This window comes from Eriocheir sinensis, unplaced genomic scaffold (genome assembly GCF_024679095.1).
Source record: "Eriocheir sinensis breed Jianghai 21 unplaced genomic scaffold, ASM2467909v1 Scaffold1141, whole genome shotgun sequence".
Taxonomy (NCBI): Eukaryota; Metazoa; Arthropoda; class Malacostraca; order Decapoda; family Varunidae; genus Eriocheir; species Eriocheir sinensis.
Genome location: NW_026110454.1, coordinates 5,112 through 27,443, shown reverse-complemented (window position 1 = coordinate 27,443; position 22,332 = coordinate 5,112). Strand labels below are relative to the sequence as shown.

Sequence of the window (22,332 nt, the reverse complement as noted above, 5' to 3'; positions counted from 1 at the left end):
TCTCGTTTTTGTTTTTAATGTTCATCGTTTTCCCGCTGTTTCCTTGTTCTTACAGTTTCCTCTTTTTTTTTTTTTTGTGTGTGTGTGTGTGTGCAGCTCAACCACACGTTCTGTACTACACCATCAGTTTGCCATATTCTCCATTTCCTTTCCTCTACAGTTTATTTCCCCTTCCTTCTCTTTTTCTCTTCCTCGCTTCCTATTTTTTATTTTTTTTTAGCAATTCAGCCGCACACATTTATTTTCTTCTTCAATAAGTGACTGCTCCCCGACACACTAAACCCATGAACCCGCCCCATAACTTTTGTACGAGGAAGTATGGGCCTAACTATTTTGCGGTAGAAGCCTATAGAAGGTTATCACGTCCTGCCAAACCTTTAAATTATGAAGCTAATAGTTGTACCGACCCTCCTCAACCTCCCCTCTGCCCTCTTCCCTTCCCCATCCCCCTTGTCGATGTTATTTTTTTTTCCTTCTCTCTCTCTCTCTCTCTCTCTCTCTCTCTCTCTCTCTCTCTCTCTCTCTCTCTCTCTCTAACTTTCATCTACCCCTCCCCTTCCTCTTTCCTTCCTCCCAAATCCTGCTCCTCTATCTCCCCTCCTCTTTTCCTCCTCCCTTAGATCCTCTTCCATTCCCTCAGCCTCTTTTCTTCCTTTCTCCAACCTTTTTTTTTAATATCCTCTCTCTCTCTCTCTCTCTCTCTCTCTCTCTCTCTCTCTCTCTCTCTCTCTCTTTGTGTGTGTTATTTCCTTAAAAAATATCAACACGGATTTAACAGAAGTAAACGAAACAATCACTGCAAACGCAATAACAAAAAAAAACATACATAAAGAATTACACTAAAATTGCATGAGAAATAATTACACTAAAAATCTCAATAATTACAAAATGACAAAACGAAAAGATGAAAAAAGAACAAAAATAGAAGATAAAAAAATCATTCATTAAGCTTTGAAACTATAAATATAAAAAGTTAACTAATGAAGATTACATGTATCAAAAACAGTAAAACAATATAATAACCTACCCCGTCCACACACACACACACACACACACACACACACACACACACACACACACACACACACACACACACACCATGAGGAGCAGATTAATGTAATCAGTTCTTAATCCTGCTGATCCATGTGGCAGGCATTGTTATATTGCTTAATTAATGGTTCAGGAGGAGGAGGTGGAGGAGGAAAAAGAGAAAACCCACAACGAGAGGAAGACGGTGATACAGCTGATGGAAATGAAGGATGGGGATGAGGAAGAGGAAGAGGAGGAAGAGAAGGAGGAAGAGGAAACGAAAAATGAAGATGAAGGAGATGAAGAGGAAATCAAGACGAAGAATAAGAGGGCGAGAAGGAAAATGAGGAGAAAAGATGAAAGAGGAAGATAAAGTGACTAAAAGAGTTGGAGATAGAGATGAACAGGAGGCGGGAGACGATCTGGACGAGGACGAGGAGAGAATGATGCAGCAGACGGAGGAGGAGGAAGAGAAGGAGGAGGAGGAGGAGGAGGAGGAGGAGGAGCCTATTTCTCTGCGGACACAGTTATGGCCCTTCAGTTGTCTGTAGCAGTAAATCTTCCCGTCCGGCAGTCTCTCTCATCACTGTTCCCTTCTTCCACCAAGAGGCTACACTGCTAACACCCCTACCCCCTCACCCCGCCCTCCCTTCCCTCCATGGACGTACTAGGGCCACAATGCTACAACACTAATGGTGACTCAAGAACAATATCACTGATAATAATATGACCCATGTCACAGGTCAACACTAAATAACAGATGTATCTCGTTATTGCTTCCATCACTACGTTCATAAAAGCTATAGTGAATGCGGAAAAACGATGGATACAATATGAATACCTCGGTTTGAATTCCCTTTGTAGCATTTCTTTTTTCCCACAAGCGCCTCTAACCGAACACTGTTTCTCCCACTACTACAATGTTAATACAATAATCTACAGAATTACATAAAACAACGCAATTAATCGCTACCCTGGTTCGAATCTCCTCTTTTGACACTTCCAAGCACTTCTAACTCGGTACAGTCCACCCCTGAACACGACATTTCTAACTTCGCTAAACACACATCGCCACTTGATACAATAAAACCACGAATACGATAACAGTGCCTTGGTGTGGATTCCCCTCCTGGCGCCTCCTTTGAAGTCTTAGCTTCTCCTTTCGGCAGCCTCCATTTACAACAAACTGCCTCCCAACTCCTCCTGGCTTTCTGTTATCATTGGGTTCCTAAGGGAAAGTCAGCTAAACACAAGACAATGAGTACAGTAAAAGAAACTGTTCGAATTCCCCTTTTCAGCATCTCCCGTTCCCTCCCCGTGAACACTTTATTCTCTTTATCATTATGCTTCGTTGTGTAAGAATAAAATAAAATAAAAATCAGCAAATAAAGACTATACAACACACATGTTGAAATATCCTTCCCAACACCCTCTTTTCACACCAGGCCGCCCTCGACACTTTACTCGTTTTATTACTACACTCCGTTATAAAAATACCTGAAAAAGCAAAATAACAAGGATCGTGCAGCAAACAACACCCTCTCTTCACCTTTAACCTCTCTCAACCAACTCCGACTCACCCTTGAACACTTTCTTCCCTCCATTATTAAGCTCCGATGTCAAAAAAAATAACCGAAATACCACAAAATACAACAAACAGGTTCGAATCTCCCTCCCGGCACCCTCTTTTCACACCGAGGACCCCAAAACCAGCAACAAGTCGGCCGTGAACACTTTAATTCCTTTATTACCACGCTCAGTCGTCGAAATACCCTAATACCCAAATATATCAAAATAATACAAAAATGTTCTAATCTCCCGCCCAACACGTTCCTTTCGCACCAGTCGCCCCCAAACCAGCACCAAGTCGGCTGTGAACCCTTTATTTCCATTATCGGGGCGTCGCGGAAAGAGTGTCGGCGGTACATAGTGGGGATGGGCTTCGAGGGCACAGGTGGAGGGCCAACCCGAGCCCCGGAACGGCCTCTGCGGGCGCGTGGCTCACAGGGGCGGCGCCGAGGCATAAGGAGCCCTCCTGACTGTTGACAACTCGTTATGGGTCTTCTTTTCTCTTATGTAACGACTTGTGAGGGTGTAAGGAAGGAGGAAGTGTGGGTAGCTGGGTGGGTGGGCGGGTTGAGTACGCGCGCGCGTGTGTGTGTGTGTTGTAGTTGTTATTATGTTATGCGATCCTGTGTTGCTCCCTCGAATATTGATCAAAGTTTACCTTCTAAATAATGTTATGCTTTTACACATTTTGGCGCCCTATAATAAAAAAAATAGCACATATATTTGACAAGATTTTGGACGAGTAGTGGGTCACTTCCCTGAAGGGTACTGCGTAGCTTTATGACCTTCGTGATAAACTGACAAGCCTTCTGCACCATAAACTTGAAAAAAGTAAACTGATGAGAACCCAATTAACCTCCTTTGTGGCCTTCAGGAATCGTTGAGGAAGCGTCTGAGAATACCGACAAGAGGATGCTTTGGTGCTGGTTTAGAGTTGCCTGAGGTGAACATTAAAGAAAAAATAGTGTTACGAGAAAATTTGAACCTTGGTACTTGTTTATGTATTGTGATGTATTGTTTAATATATTCATCCTCATTCTCTTTTGCTGCGCGATGTGACTTTCAATAGTGTGTTCAAGAGGGACTTGGGTTGCCTTAGTGTTGGCGGGTGTGGAAAGAGAAAGAGGTGTAAGGAGGAAAATTCAAGCCGAGATACTCTTTATTTTGTTGCATTTAGCCTTACTCCCCCGTCTGCAGTGGTAGGAGAGGAAGGGCCAATATAACGTCTGTTTTGATGTTTCTTTAATTGTACACGACTCACAGTGATAATGAATACGTAACGATCAGGGGTACCGTGGCGGTGGTTCAGAACTTTGGATGACTGCTGAAGGGGAAAGGGGTGGGGGGAGGCAGGGGTTAAGAAGAAAGTTGACTGTAGCAGTATATATATATATATATATATATATATATATATATATATATATATATATATATATATATATATATATATATATATATATATATATATATATATATATATATATATATATATATATATATATTAACGGGAGAAGTAATAATATGTTTTAATTTTAAGTGTTGGTTTGAGAGGCAACTATACCCAGTTGGTCACGTCCTTCAGCTATGGCCTGGCGTCGAGGCAAAAACAGCTGCGAGAGAAACATGTTTTGTATCATCAGCTGGGCAATTCTTCAACGTGGGAGACGAAGTGTGTGTGTGTGTGTGTATGTGTGAGAGAGAGAGAGAGAGAGAGAGAGAGAGAGAGAGAGAGAGAGAGAGAGAGAGAGAATTTTTCAGTAGGCTATGAATAGTTTGTGTATAGAGCGAAATAACCTACTGTTATAGCCATTTATTTATTATTTTTTTTTTTACAACAAAGGAGGCAGCTCAAGGGCAACAAAAAAAGAAAACAATAATAAAAAAAAAGCCCGCTACTCGCTGCTCCTAAAGTAAAGCAAAAGAGGTGGCCGAAAGGAAGATCAAATACAGGAGGAGAGGTGTCCTGATACCCTCCTCTTGAAAGAGTTCAAGTCGTAGGCAGGAGGAAATACAGATGAAGGAAGATTGTTCCAGAGTTTACCAGCGTGAGGGATGAAAGAGTGAAGATGCTGGTTAACTCTTGCATAAGGGGTTTGGACAGTATAGGGATGAGCATGAGTAGAAAGTCGAGTGCAGCGGGGCCGCGGGAGGGGGGGAGGCATGCAGTTAGCAAGTTCAGAAGAGCAGTCAGCGTGGAAATATCGATAGAAGATAGAGAGGCAACATTGCGGCGGAATTTAAGAGGTAGAAGACTATCAGTATGAGGAGGAGAGCTGATGAGACGAAGAGCCTTAGCCTCCACTCTGTCCAGAAGAGCTGTGTGAGTGGAGCCCCCCCACACATGAGATGCATACTCCATTGCTGTTTTTATACTGTACATCACTGGCCATTTGTACACTGGATGCTGGACGATACAAAACACAGCAGTGAATACAACAGTAGGCTACCTCGGTAAACAAACTAAATAGCAATAGCCTACTCCTGGAAAAAAAAAAGGTTGAAACGTATTTGTGGCGTATAGAACAACGTACATTTACGTACCTGTCACACAGCACACAGAGTGGTGGTGTTGTAACACACTGGGGGGTGACCGGGGGGGACGAAAGGGCAGCGGCGCCAGGGTGCAGCGGTGAGGGAGTCAGGGAAGGGCCGCCCCCTGCTGTGCCTCACGGTGAACACTCAACGTTGACACTCCTCCTTCACCACACACCTGACCACAGTGCACAGCCTCACGTGTGTCAAGGCGGCCACACCATCGTCCTCACCTTGGACAGCCGCTTGGCGAGGAAAAGCTAAAGTGGGCAAATTATCCACTCCATGCGGGTGTTGCCGTGCACACCTTCACCGTTCCCTTGCTCTAAAGACACTGACGCCGCCGCGGGCAGCCGGGCAGGCACGTTGCGTTCACTACTAATAATCGCCGCACTTCTCGTATCATGGCAACAGCGTTCACCTTTGTAAATGTTGAAGTATTTCCCTCACATTCTCATTACCATTCTCTTCACTCTACTTGCATAATTTTCGCCTCTTCCTCCAGGTCCATTTTTAAACTGTCCTTATTGGCTACTTTATTCTTTCCATCTCTATTTTCTCTACTCTGACAATTTATATTTTCCTGCTTTTCATTATCCTTCCGTTTTTTTCATTGCTTTTACCTTCAGCTACGTTTTTCTTTCGATCATCTTATATTTCTTTTTTAACCCTTTTATTTTCCTGTTCATTACTCTCATGTTTTAGTTCATTTATTTTACCTTCAGCTAATTTAATCTTAGTGTTATCATTTTTTTGCTTGCACCTTTCTTTTTTTTTTCTTCTTTGTCCTCTTCCTTTTTGGCTACCTACTTAATCTTCTCCCTCTTCGTTATCTTCGCATCCTTGTTCCTTGTACCTGGCTCCTTTACTTTCTATACTTTTATCACAATTATTTTTCAGTTACTTTTTTCGTCTTCCTCTTCCTTTTTTCCCGCTTACTCCATCAGCTTCCTCTTCGTTATCTCCACATCTCTTTTCCGCGTTCCAAATTCCTTTACTTCCTTCGTAATCTCATTGACTACCAGATAAGGAAGACAGAAAAAAAGATCAATCCCTTACGATCCTTTTTCCTAGTCTTCCTCCTCCTCCTCCTTTTCCTCCTCACTGCATCATAACTTTTGCAATTTTCTCAAATCTCTCAACATATTCCTCCAATCCCTTAAACGACGAACAAAGAGGAGGTAGTGGAAGTCAATAGCCAGGATCGAAACTGTTATTCATTCCACTCTTCCTCTTCGTCTTCCTGTCTAACCCTTCCTCCTTCTTCTCCTCCTGATCCTTCTTCATATAGCGTTGAATCCTGTTCTGCTGATCCTAATGTTTCTTCAATTCTCCTAGTTCGGCAGATAAGAGAGAGAGAGAGAGAGAGAGAGAGAGAGAGAGAGAGAGAGAGACGCCAGAGCTCTCGAGGGGCAGCTGAGGTTTGGAGACGACACCCTGGCCATTGGGGACTCCATCAACATCCTGGGGGCGGAGGTCGACTCCAAACTCAGCTTTGACCGCCACCTAGAGAACGTGGCGCGCAAGGCGTCCCTGAGAGTGACACTCCTGCGTCGAGTCCGCCACCTTCTCGACACTGATGGACTCCTAAGGCCTTACAAGGCCCAGGTGAGGCCCATCATGGAGTACAGGCTGTACAGCCCCCTCACATGGATGAGGAGCGCCCAGTGCCACCTCTCCCTGTTGTACCGGGTGCAGAGGCGTGCCGAACGCCTCATATACGGTGCCAGTGACCAGCAGCAGCAGCAGCAGCAGGGACGACAAAGGGGACACCGGCAATGGCAACAGCAACAACAACAGCAGCACCACCGTCACCACCCGAGACAGGACGTTCCCCGCCACCAGATGGATAGTCTGAAGCACCGCAGGAGGTCGGCGCCCTCACAGTGCTGCACAAGGCCCAGGTGAAGCACACACCACACCTCGCTGCCCTCGGAGTCCCGTGGAGGAGGTCAGAGCGAGCTACGAGAGCGGTAGCGTCCGGTGATCTCCTCGAAGTCCCGAGGACCCGTACGCTGAGGTGTCAGCGGGCTTTCACTTGTGTCACAGCAATACTGCGGAACGCCTTCAAGACCGAGGTGGACCTATCAGGCCTGAGCACCCAGCGCGTAAAGACAGCTGCCCATCTGTGGTGTCGCGCACGCCCCTTTAAGTGACAGTGTCTACGAACAATACGGACTTCAAGGGGGGCCACACCCACATTAATATAAAAGAACAAACTATTGGGCAAGCTTTAGAATAGGTGCCCTTATGGACGAAGGCTCCTTTAGCTCGTGACACCCCATGCCATACTAATAGGATATCATCTATGTGCTTTTGTTTAAGGAGAGAGAGAGAGAGAGAGAGAGAGAGAGCGAGACCGGTCAACTGTGTATTCCTCATCCTCTTTCTCCTTTTCTTCGTCTTCTTTTTCTCCTGCTTCTAAAACAATGAGTTATACATTTCTTTCCTATATTGAACGTAAAAAAAAATATTGATGTACATTTTCTACATTTTTTATCCGCCGTTTATTCCCTTATCATCCTGCTTCACATTAATCAGTGCTTCTAATTTCAATTCTAAATTATTGTTTTCGGCTTTTCTCATTGTCTCAGCCTCTCTCCACCCACTGTTATTACCCCCATTAACTCCTCGTTTGATCTCCTTTTTTAAAGCATCAAAACCCATCCATTTCAACTCGTTCCTTTTATTCCTCATCTTTCTTAAAGTTCTCCTCCTCCTTCTGTTCGTCCTCTTCCTTCTCGTCAACGGATCGGAGCCTCACCAGTCCCTTCCTATCACTATTTATATATATATGTATATATATATATATATATATATATATATATATATATATATATATATATATATATATATATATATATATATATATATATACCCTCGCCCTACAAACAAGACAGTGGAGACTGGAGACCAATCCCATTTACTGCTCCTCTTAGTACCCTCTCAGCGTCCTCCCTGGCAATCACGCCTGTCTCTTCTCCCTCGCCCTACAAACAAGAAGACAATTATTATCACCCACAACTCCATCTCCTCTCTCCTCCCCGCAGCCAAGGAGGAGCTGGTGGAGATCAACGCCGGGGGTCGGGGCGGCGTGCAGCTCGTGACGGACAAGAACTCGGGCACCAGCTGGCTCCTGGTCACCCACGCCACCTGGAGGGACGCCGGGAACTATACGTGCGCGCCCGTGCACGCCACGCCCGCCTCGGTGTCCGTCCACGTGCTCGACGGTGGGTGGGCGTGGGCGTGGAGGGAAGAGAGGGAGAGGGTGCATGTGTGTGTAAAGCCCCGTTCAAACTGTGCCGACTCTGGGCCACGACAACCCAGCGACTTTTCCATTAGACAAGTTGGTTCCCACGCTCCAAGAAGGGGGGGAGGTTTTATTGGGGTCTTGGTGTCTTGCCGACTGTCTGGGACATTCAGCCAACGAGTTGCCAGCATGTCGTGCTAAGTTGCTAACCCTCACGACTCCAGACTCTCGTCACGACGTCGGCGCAGCATTCGGGAACAGTCTCAAAACCTCTTTCAAAACATGCCCGACCCTTTCACATCAACACCTCAGACCTCGTGTACCCTAGAGTCGTGGGTAGTCGTGGCCGAGAGTCGGCACAGTGTGAACGGGGCTTAAAGCCCTGTTCACACTGTGCCGTCCTGGATAAAATCCTTCCTTCCCAAACGTTATGTATTCCATGTCATTCTTCGTTGTTCTGTTTATTTCGTTCACTATTAGTTTTTCATTTACTTTTCAATATTCGTTCTCTCTCATGATCACTATTTGTTCTCTTTCTCTCACTATTCGTGTGTACTACTGGCCACTTGCAGACTCCTTACTTTCTTGTTTTTATGTCCTTTTTGGTCTTTAAAACACTAATTCTTCCTTTCCTCATCAGTCAGACTCCTTACCGGCCACTTGCAGACTCCTTATGTTGTTATGGAATCTCCTTGTGGTCTTTAAAACAATCCTTCCTTTCCCCACCGCTGCGTGCCCTTGATCCCCGTTCCTTTCCCCCAGAAGAGGCTCCAGCCGAGCTCCAAAACGACCCCCAGCCGAGCCGGGCCCAGACGTCCACCCAAGGAACGCCAGGCCTTCCGCTGCTCCTGCTGGGGCTTCACCGTCTGCTGGGGCGCAACAGGACGAGAACGTGGTGCCTCTGGGTTCTCCTGGCTGCCTGTCTAGGGTTCTCCAGCGCCGTCAGTGGTACGGGTGGCCTTCAGGACGTCTCTCAGACTAGTAAGGAAGCCAAGGCATTGTTGAAAGTCGCCGCGAGGGAGGAAGGTGGTTTGCGGATATCCTTTGCTTCTACACTTCCTCCTCTTCTCTCTTTGTATCCTACACTTCATTCTCGTCTCCCCCATCCTTCATCTGATACACTCCACCCTTCTCCTCATCGTTGGAATCCTACACTACCTCTTCCTTTTCTTCCTCCTCCTCCTCCTCCTCCTCCTCCTCCTCTCGAAGGCACCATGACAAACCACTCAGTTCCGACGCCCACGTGCATTGATCTAACCCCCTCCACCTCCTCCTCCTCCTCCTCAACATCATTTTCGATGCTCAGCACAGTTTCAGGAACAAGCGCTCATGCTTGACCAATTTATTGGACTTCTTCCAAGGTATCTATGAAAACTGGGATAATCATATCCCCAGCGATGTTATATATCTAGACTTTCAGAAAGCCTTTGACAAAGTGCCACACGAAAGACTCCTCAAGAAACTCAAGTCGGCGGGATTAGGCGGCAATCTGACAGCGTGGATCAAGGACTGGCTCACTGGAAGAAAACAACGAATTGTACTCAACGGACAGGCCTCCGAGTGGCTCCCGGTCACAAGTGGAGTGCCACAGGGGTCAGTGCTGGGACCCATACTTTTCATCATATATATCAACGACCTAGAACTAGGATTGAAATCCAATCTTTCAAAATATGCCGACGACACAAAGGTGGGTGGGAAGGCCCTCACAACGGCAGACTGCGAAATTATCCAGAGAGACCTGGACCAGATCACTCGGTGGTCAGAAAAATGGCAGATGTCCTTCAACACTGCCAAATGTAAAGTAATGCATATCGGATCCAGAAACAGCAACCACACATACCACATGGGTGGCGAACCACTACATGTTGTGCAAGAGGAAAGAGACCTCGGGGTCACCATCAGCAGTGACTTGAAACAAATAAAACACTGCAAGTCCGCCTGTAAGAAAGCCAATACAATGCTTGGGTTCATATCGAGGAACTTCGAATACAAGACGCCGGGAGTTATGTTATCCTTGTACAATTCGCTGGTAAGGCCCCACCTGGAATACGCCGTGCAATTCTGGTCTCCTAATTACAGGAAAGACATTGAATTACTTGAGAGAGTACAGCGCCGCGCCACGAAGATGATACCATCACTGAGGACGAAGCCCTATGAAGAGCGACTCGAGCGACTCAACCTCTTCACGTTGGAAAATAGACGCCTGCGGGGAGACATGATACAAGTCTTTAAGTACCTGAACAAGCTCAGCAACGTTGATCACTCCAAACTCTTCACGCTACAAACTAACCTGAGAACAAGAAACAACGGAAAAACAATTCAAGCAAAGCGATGCAATACCGACATCGGCAGAAGTTATTTCTCGAATAGAGTTGTTCGCCACTGGAACAGCCTTCCTGCAGAAGTGGTTAGCGCAGAGACCATCAACTCCTTCAAGAAACGCATTGATCGCCACTTTGCTGCATCGGGAGTGAACTGAACGTTCCCAAGAGTAGATATACAAGTGCTTTAATCCTTCCCTGCAAGCCACTCCTATGGCAAACGGATTGATTGAATCACTGAACGCAGGCAGCCTAGTAATGAACCAACAGGCTTTCTGCTGCCTGCTAGTCCATGTTTCCATGTTTCCATGTTTCCCTTTCCTCACCCACGCTTAGTGCACTTCCCCCTCCCACGCCTTCCGCCCTCAGCTCTAGTCCAGGGCGGGGCGTGTGGGAAGCGAGGCGCGGGGGGCGTAACGGCGCGTTGGTTGTGTTGGTTGTCTGCGGTGATGTGGCGGAGTTGTGTTGCAGCGGTGTGTTGATGCGGGTGTGTTGCGGCGGTGTGTTGGTGCGGGTGTGTGTTGGTGCGGGTGTGTTGCGGCGGTGTGTTGGTGCGGGTGTGTTGCGGTTGTGTGTTGGTGCGGGTGTGTTGCGGCGGTGTGTTGCGGTAGTTGTGTTGCGGCAGTGTGCTGGTGCGGGTGTGTTGCGGCGGTGTGCTGTTGCGGGTGTGTTACGGCGGTGTGCTGATGCGGGTGTGTTACGGCGGTGTGTTGGTGCGGGTGTGTTGGGGTGGTTGTGTTGCGGCGGGGTGTTGGTGCGGGTGTATTGCGGTGGTGGGGTTGCGGCGGTGTGTTGGTGCGGGTGTGTGTTGCGGCGGTGTGTTGGTGCGGGTGTGTGCTGCGGTGTGTTGGTGCGGGTGTGTTGCGGTGGTTGTGTTGCGGCGGTGTGTTGGTGCGGGTGTATTGCGGTGGTTGTGTTGCGGCGGTGTGTTGGTGCGGGTGTGTTGCGGCGTTGTGTTGGTGCGGGTGTGTGTTGCGGTGGTTGTGTTGCGGCGGTGTGTTGGTGCGGGTGTGTTGCGGGGGTTGTGTTGCGGCGGTGTGTTGGTGCGGGTGTGTTGCGGTGGTTGTGTTGCGGCGGTGTGTTGGTGCGGGTGTGTTGCGGCAGTGTACTGGTGCGGGTGTGTTACGGTGGTTGTGTTGCGGCGGTGTGTGTTGCGGGTGTGTGTTGCGGCGGTGTTTTGGTGCGTGTGTGTTGCGGCGGTGTGTTGGTGCGGGTGTGTTGCGGCGGTGTGTGTTGCGGGTGTGTTGCGGCGGTGTGTGTTGCGGGTGTGTGTTGCGGCGGTGTGCTGGTGTGGTGTGTTGCGGCGGTGTGTTGGTGCGGGTGTGTTGCGGCGATGTGCTGGTGCGGGTGTGTAGCGGCGGTGTGTTGGTGCGGGTGTGTTGCGGCGGTGTGTTTGGTGCGGGTGTGTCGCGGCGGTGTGTTGGTGTGGGTGTGTGTTGCGGTGGTGTGTTGCGGCGGTGTGTTGCGGCGCTGTGTTGGTGCGGGTGTGTGTTGCGGTGGTGTGTTGCAGTGGTGTGTTGCGGCGGTGTGTTGGTGCGGGTGTGTGTTGCGGTGGTGTGTTGCGGCGGTGGCGTTGGTGCGGGTGTGTGTTGAGGTGGTATGTTGCGGCGGTGGTGAGTTGTGGTGTGTTGCGGGGCGTGAAGAGGAAAACTTTGCATCTATCGTGTGTGTTGTCCCTCCTCCCTCATGCATGTGTAAAAATGTGTTGCTCTTTCCTGCTCTCTTGATCACGCTACACACACAAACACACACACACACACACACTAACTAACTAACTAACTAACTATGTACAAATTTTAAGGTCGTATGTACAGTAAAATCATCAGTGTGTTAATAATAAAAAGAGTGGACGAGGAAAAGGTTATGAAAGAGAAAAAAGTGAGAACGATAAAAACGGAGAACGAGAAAAAAAAGTGTTTGACAAATAAAAGGTTAATGGTAAGTAGAGAATAAGCGAAAAGAAATGTGTGGAAACAGATAAATGACTGAACAGAAGCTTAATTAAGGGAAAAAAATACTGTGAAAGGTAAGATATGCAAAACAATGAATAAAGAAGAAAACTTAGTGATTGATGAAAAGGTTGATGAGAAAAAGATGGACAGTGAAACAGGTGACAGTGATAGAAAAGACTGATAGAAAAAGAGACAAATGAGGAAAAAGGTGAACGAGGAAAACAATCTGAAATACGGATGAGAAATATTGGAAGGGAATAATAAGACTCGCAAATATAAACGAGAATACCAATATAGTAAAAATAAAAAAAAATAAAAAAAAAGAGGGAATAAAAGTGTAAACTCTAGAAGGGAAGAATGTGCGGGGATGAAATTTAAGTGCAAATGTGATCAATTATTCTCTGTTTTGTGAAAATACGATAAAGATGGAAAGAGTGCAAAAAAAAAGAATACTGAAACTCATAAAAATGGAGGATGTGAGTATCAGAAGAACGTAAACATCGAATGAGTAAAAAATGAAGAAGTTACCGAGAATGACTCCCGTAAGGTTGAAATAAAACTGAAGAAAGGAAAAAGATGAAAAGACTGAGAAAAAAATATTGAAAATATATGGAATGACTGAAAATTCTAAAAAAAGGGAACTTCAGAAAAGGCGTGATCATTAATTGTCAGGACAACGTGTAAAATTAAATGAGAAAAAAAAATATCCTTGAAGAAAATGTGCACATATGTAATTCAACTGTTATTGTGACCAATGATTCTTAACTTTGTGGTAATGAGATAAAGATGAACAATGTGATGAACGATTGAAAGTTATGAAATGAGAATCTCTAAAGAAATTGGCAATGTTAGGACTGACTCAACTTCGAAACTTCGACGGATGAAAATATGCAAAAAAAAACTAAAAAACAGGAAACTTACGCAAAAGGAAAGTGAAAAGCATATATGAAGACATTTCAAAGAAATTAAAAGAAGAAATATATAAAACTCTCCAGGGGAAAAATATGCAGATATTGAATTGGGCTTAATAATTTGTAAAAAGTCAAGTGCTTTGTACATTAATCGTCGACGCTGTGATCCATTAGAGAGTAAAACCAAAACGGCGAGATAATAATAAAAGAAAATTACCAAATGGATGAGTTACCGTTAGCAATTATTCATTTTCTATTAGTTAAGTGATTTCTGTGGGAGGGAAAATATTGAAGAAAATTAGCTGGTTGCTCTCTCTCTCTCTCTCTCTCTCTCTCTCTCTCTCTCTCTCTCTCTCTCTCTCTCTCTCGTGACCTGAATACACATAGGCTACACAATATCGTTTTAAAATATGCATCCTTCCTCCTTGTCTCCTCCTCCTCCTCGTGCTACTCGTGCTCCTCCTCCTCAACCAACTCAGCCCAACCTCAACCCAACTCAACCAACTCAAGAACTAGAAATAACGGTTTACCCATTCAGTCGAGTCGATGTAACACAGACATTGGAAGGAGTTTCTTTTCAAACCGAGTCATCCGCCACTGGAACAATCTTCCCTCGGAAGTAGTAAATGCGAATACCATCATCTCCTTCAAATATAGAATCGACCGTCATTTCGCTGCGTCGGGAGTAAACTGAATAACGAGGGGCTTTCATCTGCTCCTCAATATCGAGGTGCTTTCATCTGCTCACCAAGCCCCAAGTGGCGGTCGAGCAGATTAAATCACCCAAGCGGGCGACCTCGTAATGAGCCAATAGACTTTCTGTTGCCTGCATTTCCATGTTTCCTCCCCCTCCTCCTCCTCCTACACCCGCTCCCCGAAAATACCATTCTCTCCTTCCCTCTCCTCATGTTCCTACTTTTCTACATACTGACTCTTCTTCCTCCCTCTTCCCTTTGTCTACGTCTCTATCTTCCTCTCCTTTTTCTCCGTCACTCCGTCCCTACTTCTTCTCTTTTTGTCTTTCCTCCTCCTCTTCTTCCTCCTCTTGTTCCTCTTTGAAACTGTGGTGTTCAAGGACTCTCAATGCCATGGAAAGAGGAACCGTCGGAAGAAAAAAGAAAACCAAAAAAGACGGACAGAAAAGGAAGAGGGAGAGGAGGAGGAGGAGGAGGAGGAGGGAGGGTGGTAGAGGGAATGGGGCGAAGGAAAAAGGCAGTGAAGAGAAAGCTGGAGAGATGGAGAGAGAGAAGAGGGGTAGATGTAGAGGAGTAGAAGGGAGGAGAAACTGGAGAAAAGTTGGAGGAAGTGAGGAGAGGGTGAAGAAACAAAACTGAGGAGAGAGAATAAAAAAAAAAGAGAAAGATAAGGGAGGAATGAAGGTAGGGAAAAGTAGGGGAAGAATGGAGCAAAAGGAGAGAGAGAGAGAGAGAGAGAGAGAGAGAGAGAGAGATGCCTTTATTTTCTTTAAAAAATATTAAATTAATGAAAACCATGTAAATAGGAAAGAAGGAAAGAAAGGAACGAGAGAATGAGAAATAAGTGGAGGTAAAGTAAGAGAAAGAAATGAGATATAATGAAGCTGGCAGGGAGGAGCGGATGGGAGGAAAAGTAGTGACGGGAGATGAAGAATGAAGAGAAAATGAAGGAAGGACGAAGCAGCTAACATGAAAAAGGCGAAACGAAAAAAAATGAGAGGGAAGAGAACAAGAACATGAAAATAAAATTGAAGGGAAGATGGAGGAGTTAAAAAGAAGGAATAACCAAAGTGAAAAGAAGGAAAAAACATGAAGAAATGAACAAGAGGACAAGAATACAGACTGATGAAAAATTAGATTAAACTCGAAAGAAAAACAAACTAATTAGGAAAAGAACTGGAGTGTGAAAACAAAACAATTAAGTTAGTGAGAAGGTATTAGGAAAAAAGAAAAACTACACAAAATACAAAACACAGAAGAGTGAGAAGAAGAGAATGGAATGACGATGATAGAAATAAAAGCCAAAACCGTGAACAGATTTACACAGAAAAGAAGGGCAACGGCGATAAAAAGATAAACAAGGCAAAATGTGAAGAAAAAATGAGGAAGAAGAAGAGGAGGAAGATGAGAAGGGAAAAGGCAGTAAGGAGATGGATTAGGGAAGGTAAAGGAACACAAAAGGAGCGAGATATTGAGAAAAAGCTAATCAATAGAATATAAAGAAAGTTAGGGAAAAGAAAAGGATATATGGTAAAGGAGTAACACGCACAAAGGAATTCAGAAAATAAAGGAAAGAAGAAGGGTTACAGAGAAAAAGAAAAGAGCGTGTGAAAGAAATCCTGAAATACCTGCGAATCCCTGAGGAAAAGATCAATGGTGTGGAAGCGGAGGAGGGGAAAGAAGAGAAAGGAGAGGAGGTCAAGGAGGGGAATCGGAAAGGAGGTGGAAGAAGAGTGAAAGAGACGCGTAAAAAAAAACGATATGGAGATACTGGAAAAGGAAGAGGCAAAGAAGAAGAGGAAGATAAGAGGAGAAGGAAGAGGAGGAGGTGGAGGAGGTGGAGGAATAAGATTAAAGAGACAAAATTTAATATCACATGAGGAGAGGAATGTGTTAGTATGTGAATATGTGTGTGTGTGTGTGTGTGTGTGTGTGTGTCGCGTCTCACTTCCCTGATTGATGAACAGTGCTTATTTTGTGTGTGTGTGTGTGTGTGTGTGTGTGTGTGTGTGTGTGTGTGTGTGTCGCGTCTCACTTCCCTGATTGATGAACAGTGCTTATTTTGTGTGTGTGTGTGTGTGTGTGTGTGAGAGAGAGAGAGAGAGAGAGACGGGTTTGAAATATTAAAAATAATCGAATCTGCAAAACTAAGTGAATTGAAACAAATGGAAATGTTACGCTCGTGAACATGATTCTTCGAACGATTTCGTTCTTTTTTCGCACACGATTTGTTAAACTAATTCTCTCTCTCTCTCTCTCTCTCTCTCTCTCTCTCTCTGTTAAAAGCGCTCAAGGGGAGGAAAAGAAAGCGGAAGAGTAAAGGAGAGAAGGAACATGCCAAGAAGAAAAGGAAGAGCGGTGACGAACACTGAAGCGAGGCAAATAAAGAATATTCACGCAACTTGAAGGGAAAGGTGAAGGAGTGAAGAGAAAATGATTAAGAAAATAAGAGGAAAGAGAAACAACAATAAGAAAGAAATATTGAAAGGTGTCAAATAAATGAAAAAAAAATATGAAAGCAACTCAAAATGAATAATAGATTTAAAAAGTCAGAAAGCTTAGGAAAAAAGAAAGTAATGGCCGGAACGAAAAATGGAAACGTGTCAGTCGAACAAAAGAACAGACATGTGAACAACTCAACATGGAAACTTAATTAGAAGAGTGAAAGTCAGAAACACTAAGAGGAAAAAGAGGAAAAAATGATAAGAATGAAATTAGAAAAGAGTCAATAAGTGTATGAATAATTAAACAAAGAAACGGAATAATGAAATATAAATAAATATATAAAAGATGAACACACACAAAAAAATGTAAGGGAGATGTGAAAACGAGGGAATATTTTCAGGTCCAGCGTCATTACATACTCGTTTTGTTATAATTATGTGTTCTCCATATTTGTTAGGCTAGTGTCACACATTCACGATCTTGACTCGACGTTAGAAAATGTCACGCTGCCAGACGTACGTTAAAATCATCGTAAATAGATCCCCTAAAATGTCGATCATTGCCGACGTCGAAACGACGTTGTCGAGACGTTGCTGAGATGGACATCCAACGGTGATGGTTTACTGCCGACGGTGGCAGATGTCGGGAAGGGCGCTGAGTGTTTAGAAATTTCCAAAAGTGTCGGCGTGTGACCTGACGTCGGGAGGCGTCGAGAGTCAAGATCGTGAATGTGTGACACTGGCCTTGGTTGTCTTTGGTGCATGTGTTCCTCATAACAGATTATACCACACAGTGTTTGGCTGGTGTGTGTTGAGGCTTTGTTCCCTTTTTCCTTACTATGCAAGGAAGAGAAGTTGCTGCTCACCCTCAGCATCAATTCTGTTGATCAAATGCAAGAGGAATACAGAGGTGATTTTTAGGAAACCATTTCCCGGTGCTGCTCTGAAGTCATGACCATTTTCACTTCATTTCAAAGTGCTGCCTTTGGCCCTTTATCTGGTGTTCACTGCGTAATGGTTTGCTTTCCAGGAACAGCTGCATTGCATGTTTAAACAGGAAGATGGGATGATTAACAAAATTAAAGTACATAAGATTAATGGAAACTTTTGGATAACTTTCAAGAGCGTTTATAATTCAATATATATATATATATATATATATATATATATATATATATATATATATATATATATATATATATATATATATATATATATATATATATATATATATATATATATATAAGCCTGAATAGGTTATAGTATATGTGTATTGTTTTAGGGCCCTACACTGTGTGTGGAGGAAATTATCAACGGCATCCCGAGTAACGACACCAGCACCCAGCCGGTGGCCACACAAGCTGCACGCAAGAAGCTCTCAGCCCGCTCTTAGATGCCACCCCGGATGCCGGCCTGGTGCACCCCCTTGTACTCCTCCTGGAGAGGGCAGACAAGTGAGTGTGGGCTGAGTGCTGTAACCAGAGGACAGGGTTCAGGATGTCTATTTATTCTCTTTATAAATTAAACTTTCAAGAGAGGAATATCAAATCTTCTCAAACTGAAACTGATCACTCTTTTGACATGTATTAAGGCCATAGGAGCAACAGTTGTGTTCACTTATTCATTTGTTTCGCTCTTTAGCTGCCTCCTTTAGTTTATAAGTAAACTGAATTACAAAATGGTTTGTACAAATTGGCGACCATTACTGTTACGTGTAGGATTACTTCACGACGAACGTGTGGAGATGTGTGGCTGCCAAGCGCCCTGCCGCAGCCCCGCCCTACACGTTCTATACTGTTCTTTCTGACCCATTCATAAGTAATAGCAAGGTTAAGCATTCTGTGGCATCCAGCCCTGAGTTGTATCGTTCCTGCTGTGAGGGTCTCGCGTTGAAAAACGTGAAGGGGAACATGAAGTCTGAAGATGAAGAGAAAGCGGTAGAAAAGGGTGTCGCTTCTTGATTGAATCTTCCTACTTTGTTTTTATGTTGTATGAACAAATTATTAGTTTGAAGTTTGTTCCTGCATGTAATCCACGGTGTTTGCCTCCCCAACAGACTCGGGCGCTGTCGTGTTGTTCGTCAAGCTGCTCCGCTCGCCGCACACCAACGTAACATGCAGAGCAAGCCGTGTGGGCGCCGGGAAACACTGCTGGCGATGGCCCCAAACTCAGAGACTTCGTCATTAAGGCTGGCATTGTACAACCTCTTTTGAAACTCATTAGACCAGACACAGAGGTAAGTTCATGAGGATGATTTCTTACATTTTATAATGGGATGCTCTACCATTCAGTGATGTATTCTTTCTTCACTTCAAAACTCAAGCACAAAGTGGAACAGTAAACTAATGTTTATAAGAGAAAGAAAAAAAAGAATAAACTGTCTTCAGTATCTTCATTCCAGTAGCATCAGAGCTTCATAATGAATGTATTGCTGAGTGTAGATACACAGGTCTTTGTTGAGCAGGCATGAAAAGGCGGCACCAGGTGGAAGGCCACAGCCACAGACGGCAGGCCAGTGCTGTTACACAATACGGTGATGGAGGCAGTGATAGTGAACAGGGTTATAACTTGTTGGCTGTTGGAATATGTTTGACGGATGGGTACTTTGAATTACGAGGAACTAATAAAGTAATGTAAAGGCTAGAGTTCAATTCTCAGGTCTGAGGACATGTATCTTAACATAAACTCCTTAGTCATTCATTCATTATTGTCTTAGAAGACACAATAAAACCCAGTGAGGTGATGCCCCACTCGGACCGCTTCCTGCATGCATCAGTTATTTGTGTGTCATACCAGTGGGGGTATTGTAGGTTAACATGGCTCGTTAATATTCACCCAGCAAAGGGTTTAAATGTGTTCATCTTCTCAGACTGCCGAGATCAACGAGGTGGACCGCCTGGACCAGATGACTGAGGAGTGCGGCGGACTGGACAAGACCGAGGACTGCAGCACCACGACAACGAGGCCGTGTACGAGAAGGCCCTGGATGGATATCATCGAGAAGTGTTCCGGCGAGGAGGAGGGCCCCGAGGTGAGCAGCCCCACCAGTGGCCAGGTGTACGACTACTCTGCCGTGAACAACGTGCCTGAGGGTGGATTCTCTTTCTAGGACTTCAGTGTGCGTGTCTGGCAAGGGAGGAGCAGCAGCAGGCAGGGTGTGTGTTCCACGGCGGAATAATGTGATAATGTATCTAACCGTCAATCTCACTTGTCTAAGTGACCTCTGCAGCATGTTTTACTGGGCCTTCAGTGGACCCGCTGGTGCCTCAATGTTTTACTGGGCCTTCAGCGGACCCGCTGGTGCCTCAGTGTTTTACTGGGCCTTCAGTGGACCCGCTGGTGCCTCAATGTTTTACTGGGCCTTCAGCGGACCCGCTGGTGCCTCAGTGTTTTCCTGGGCCTTCAGTGGACCCGCTGGTGCCTCAATGTTTTACTGGGCCTTCAGTGGACCCGCTGGTGCCTCAGTGTTTTACTGGGCCTTCAGTGGACCCGCTGGTGCCTCAGTGTTTTACTGGGCCTTCAGTGGACCCGCTGGTGCCTCAATGTTTTACTGGGCCTTGAGTGGACCCTCTGGTGCCTCAATGTTTTACTGGGCCTTCAGTGGACCCGCTGGTGCCTCAATGTTTTACTGGGCCTTCAGTGGACCCGCTGGTGCCTCTGTGTGTCTTTCAAAATTGTTTGCTTGATAGGCTGAAGCTTGAGGAATTCTGTGGATTACTTTTCATATCAGGTAATGGCTTTTTACCTGTTTTTTTTATTCATCCAATAAATTTATCTTTATAAACTGCCTAATGCATTTGACGCAACTGATATTTTGTAATAAGGGACCAAATAAACTCGTGCCAGATGATGAAACATTTGATCATCCAGCACAGTGTATCCTTCTCAACCTGTCAAAGATATTTTCCTACATCAATAAAGTTAAAATAAGTTGTCTTGGTGCAAATTATCCTACAAATGTTATAAAAAGTCTCTCCACGCCTTTCATAGATTTTTTTCATGATAGGTTAGCTAAGGGCACTTGTGAAGTACTGTGGGTTATTAACTATACAGAGTAGTGTTGAGGGTTGGGTTTACTTTCCTTCGAGTTTTCATTCACACGTAGTCACGTACAGACACCCTGGCAGGCCTGGACGCTGAAGACTGCGTAGTGTAACTGGCCACTCAACACTGACATGTCCTGCTTCCCTGACTAAGACCGTGACTGGTTACATAGACATCATTGTTACAATCTCATATATATATATATATATATATATATATATATATATATATATATATATATATATATATATATATATATATATATATATATATATATATATATATATATACAGTAAAGTAGCCAAATCCATCTGGCACCGCTACCCGCGCTTTTTTTTTTTTTACAAATAGAAATACGATAATGTTCGCAATTTCTTTTATTTATTTTGTACGTTTATATTTATTTTATTATTATTATTATTATTATTATTATTATTATTATTATTAGTAGTAGTAGTAGTAGTAGTAGTAGTAGTAGTAGTAGTAGTAGTAGTCGTAGTAGTAGTACGTATTAGCAGTAGTAACAGTAATAGTAGTAGTAGTAGTAGTATTGTTATTATTATTATCATTATATTTAGTAGGCTAGTAGTAGTGTTCACAGGAATGATACCCCCCAGATCTCAGTGAATCTTTGAAAAGGCACAATTTAGGTTCTAAAAGGGGACGCCCACGCCCCTGCCTGGATCCGCCACTAGCTGAAAGGAATTTGTGCTGTTCCTGTTTGGCACGACGCTGTGTATAGATGCTGCCGCTAAATCTCTGGTTGACTGAGTTCCCATTGATAATTATGCTCTCCACCCTTGACCTTGCCACACTGCTCAGTGCTTGGGGGAACTTTGTCTCTACCTCCTCTCCACCATCCCACTGACAGCAAGTTGGCCCTGGACAACCCTCCTGTTTCCTCGCAGTACCTCCCTCCCTCCTATCTAGGGGTGGGCAGGTACCGTTAATTTGAGTACCGGTAATACCGGTACTAAAAACTCCATTCCTGGTAATACCGATCCGTTACCCGTACCTGCAAGGTACCGGTACTGGTATCTTAGGTGCTAAAGGTACTTTACCGGTACCTTAGCGGTATTAACGGTACCGGTACCTTAGCGGTACTAACGATACCGGTAACTAGTTCCGGAACTTAGTACCTGTTTCGCTAGTGCCGCTAAGGAGTCGGTGCTGCTTTGGTTTCGGAATCGCTACTGCAGCCAGGAGTACGCACTCGGCATCTCTTGTCGCCTGAAGAGGACGGCTGCTCATCGTGTGGTTCACGCCGGAGTCAGTATGTGTCAGGAGAGCGGAGCTGCCTTGGTTCGCTGCCCTACACCCTCGACGTGTCTTCACCCCGACGCTAAGTAGCCTTCCTCTCTCATCCCAGCGCCGCCAAATTAGCCTTAGTTAGGTTAGAGCTTAGTGCTGCAGCGTGCTTGGTGTGTGAGTGGGCTTCTGCTGTGTGGTGCGAGTGTTTTAGATTTCCTGTAATAAAGTGTACCGAGGTGTGCACGTGTCTGCTGCCCCATGTGAACTCCTGAGCCCTGGAGGTCCTTCACGCGGGTGTGGGCGCTGCCACCCCCACGAGAGGTCTTCAAGAAGT

At 44.9% G+C, this 22,332-nt stretch overlaps 1 protein-coding gene across 1 annotated transcript in view; it reads left to right on the top strand.

Annotated features, from left to right (window-relative positions):
• Positions 1–20,635, top strand: part of LOC126989379 (uncharacterized) — a gene marked incomplete at its 5' end in the record, with an annotated part of 39,122 nt that extends 18,487 nt beyond the window's left edge. The window contains 7 exons of the mRNA XM_050847988.1: positions 6,607–7,001; positions 7,082–7,238; positions 8,081–8,360; positions 9,146–9,361; positions 17,986–18,157; positions 18,760–18,939; positions 19,573–20,635. Coding sequence (XP_050703945.1) covers positions 6,607–7,001; positions 7,082–7,238; positions 8,081–8,360; positions 9,146–9,361; positions 17,986–18,032 — 1,095 coding nt within the window. The remainder of the gene's footprint in view (positions 1–6,606; positions 7,002–7,081; positions 7,239–8,080; positions 8,361–9,145; positions 9,362–17,985; positions 18,158–18,759; positions 18,940–19,572) is intronic.
• Positions 20,636–22,332: the final 1,697 nt, after the last annotated feature.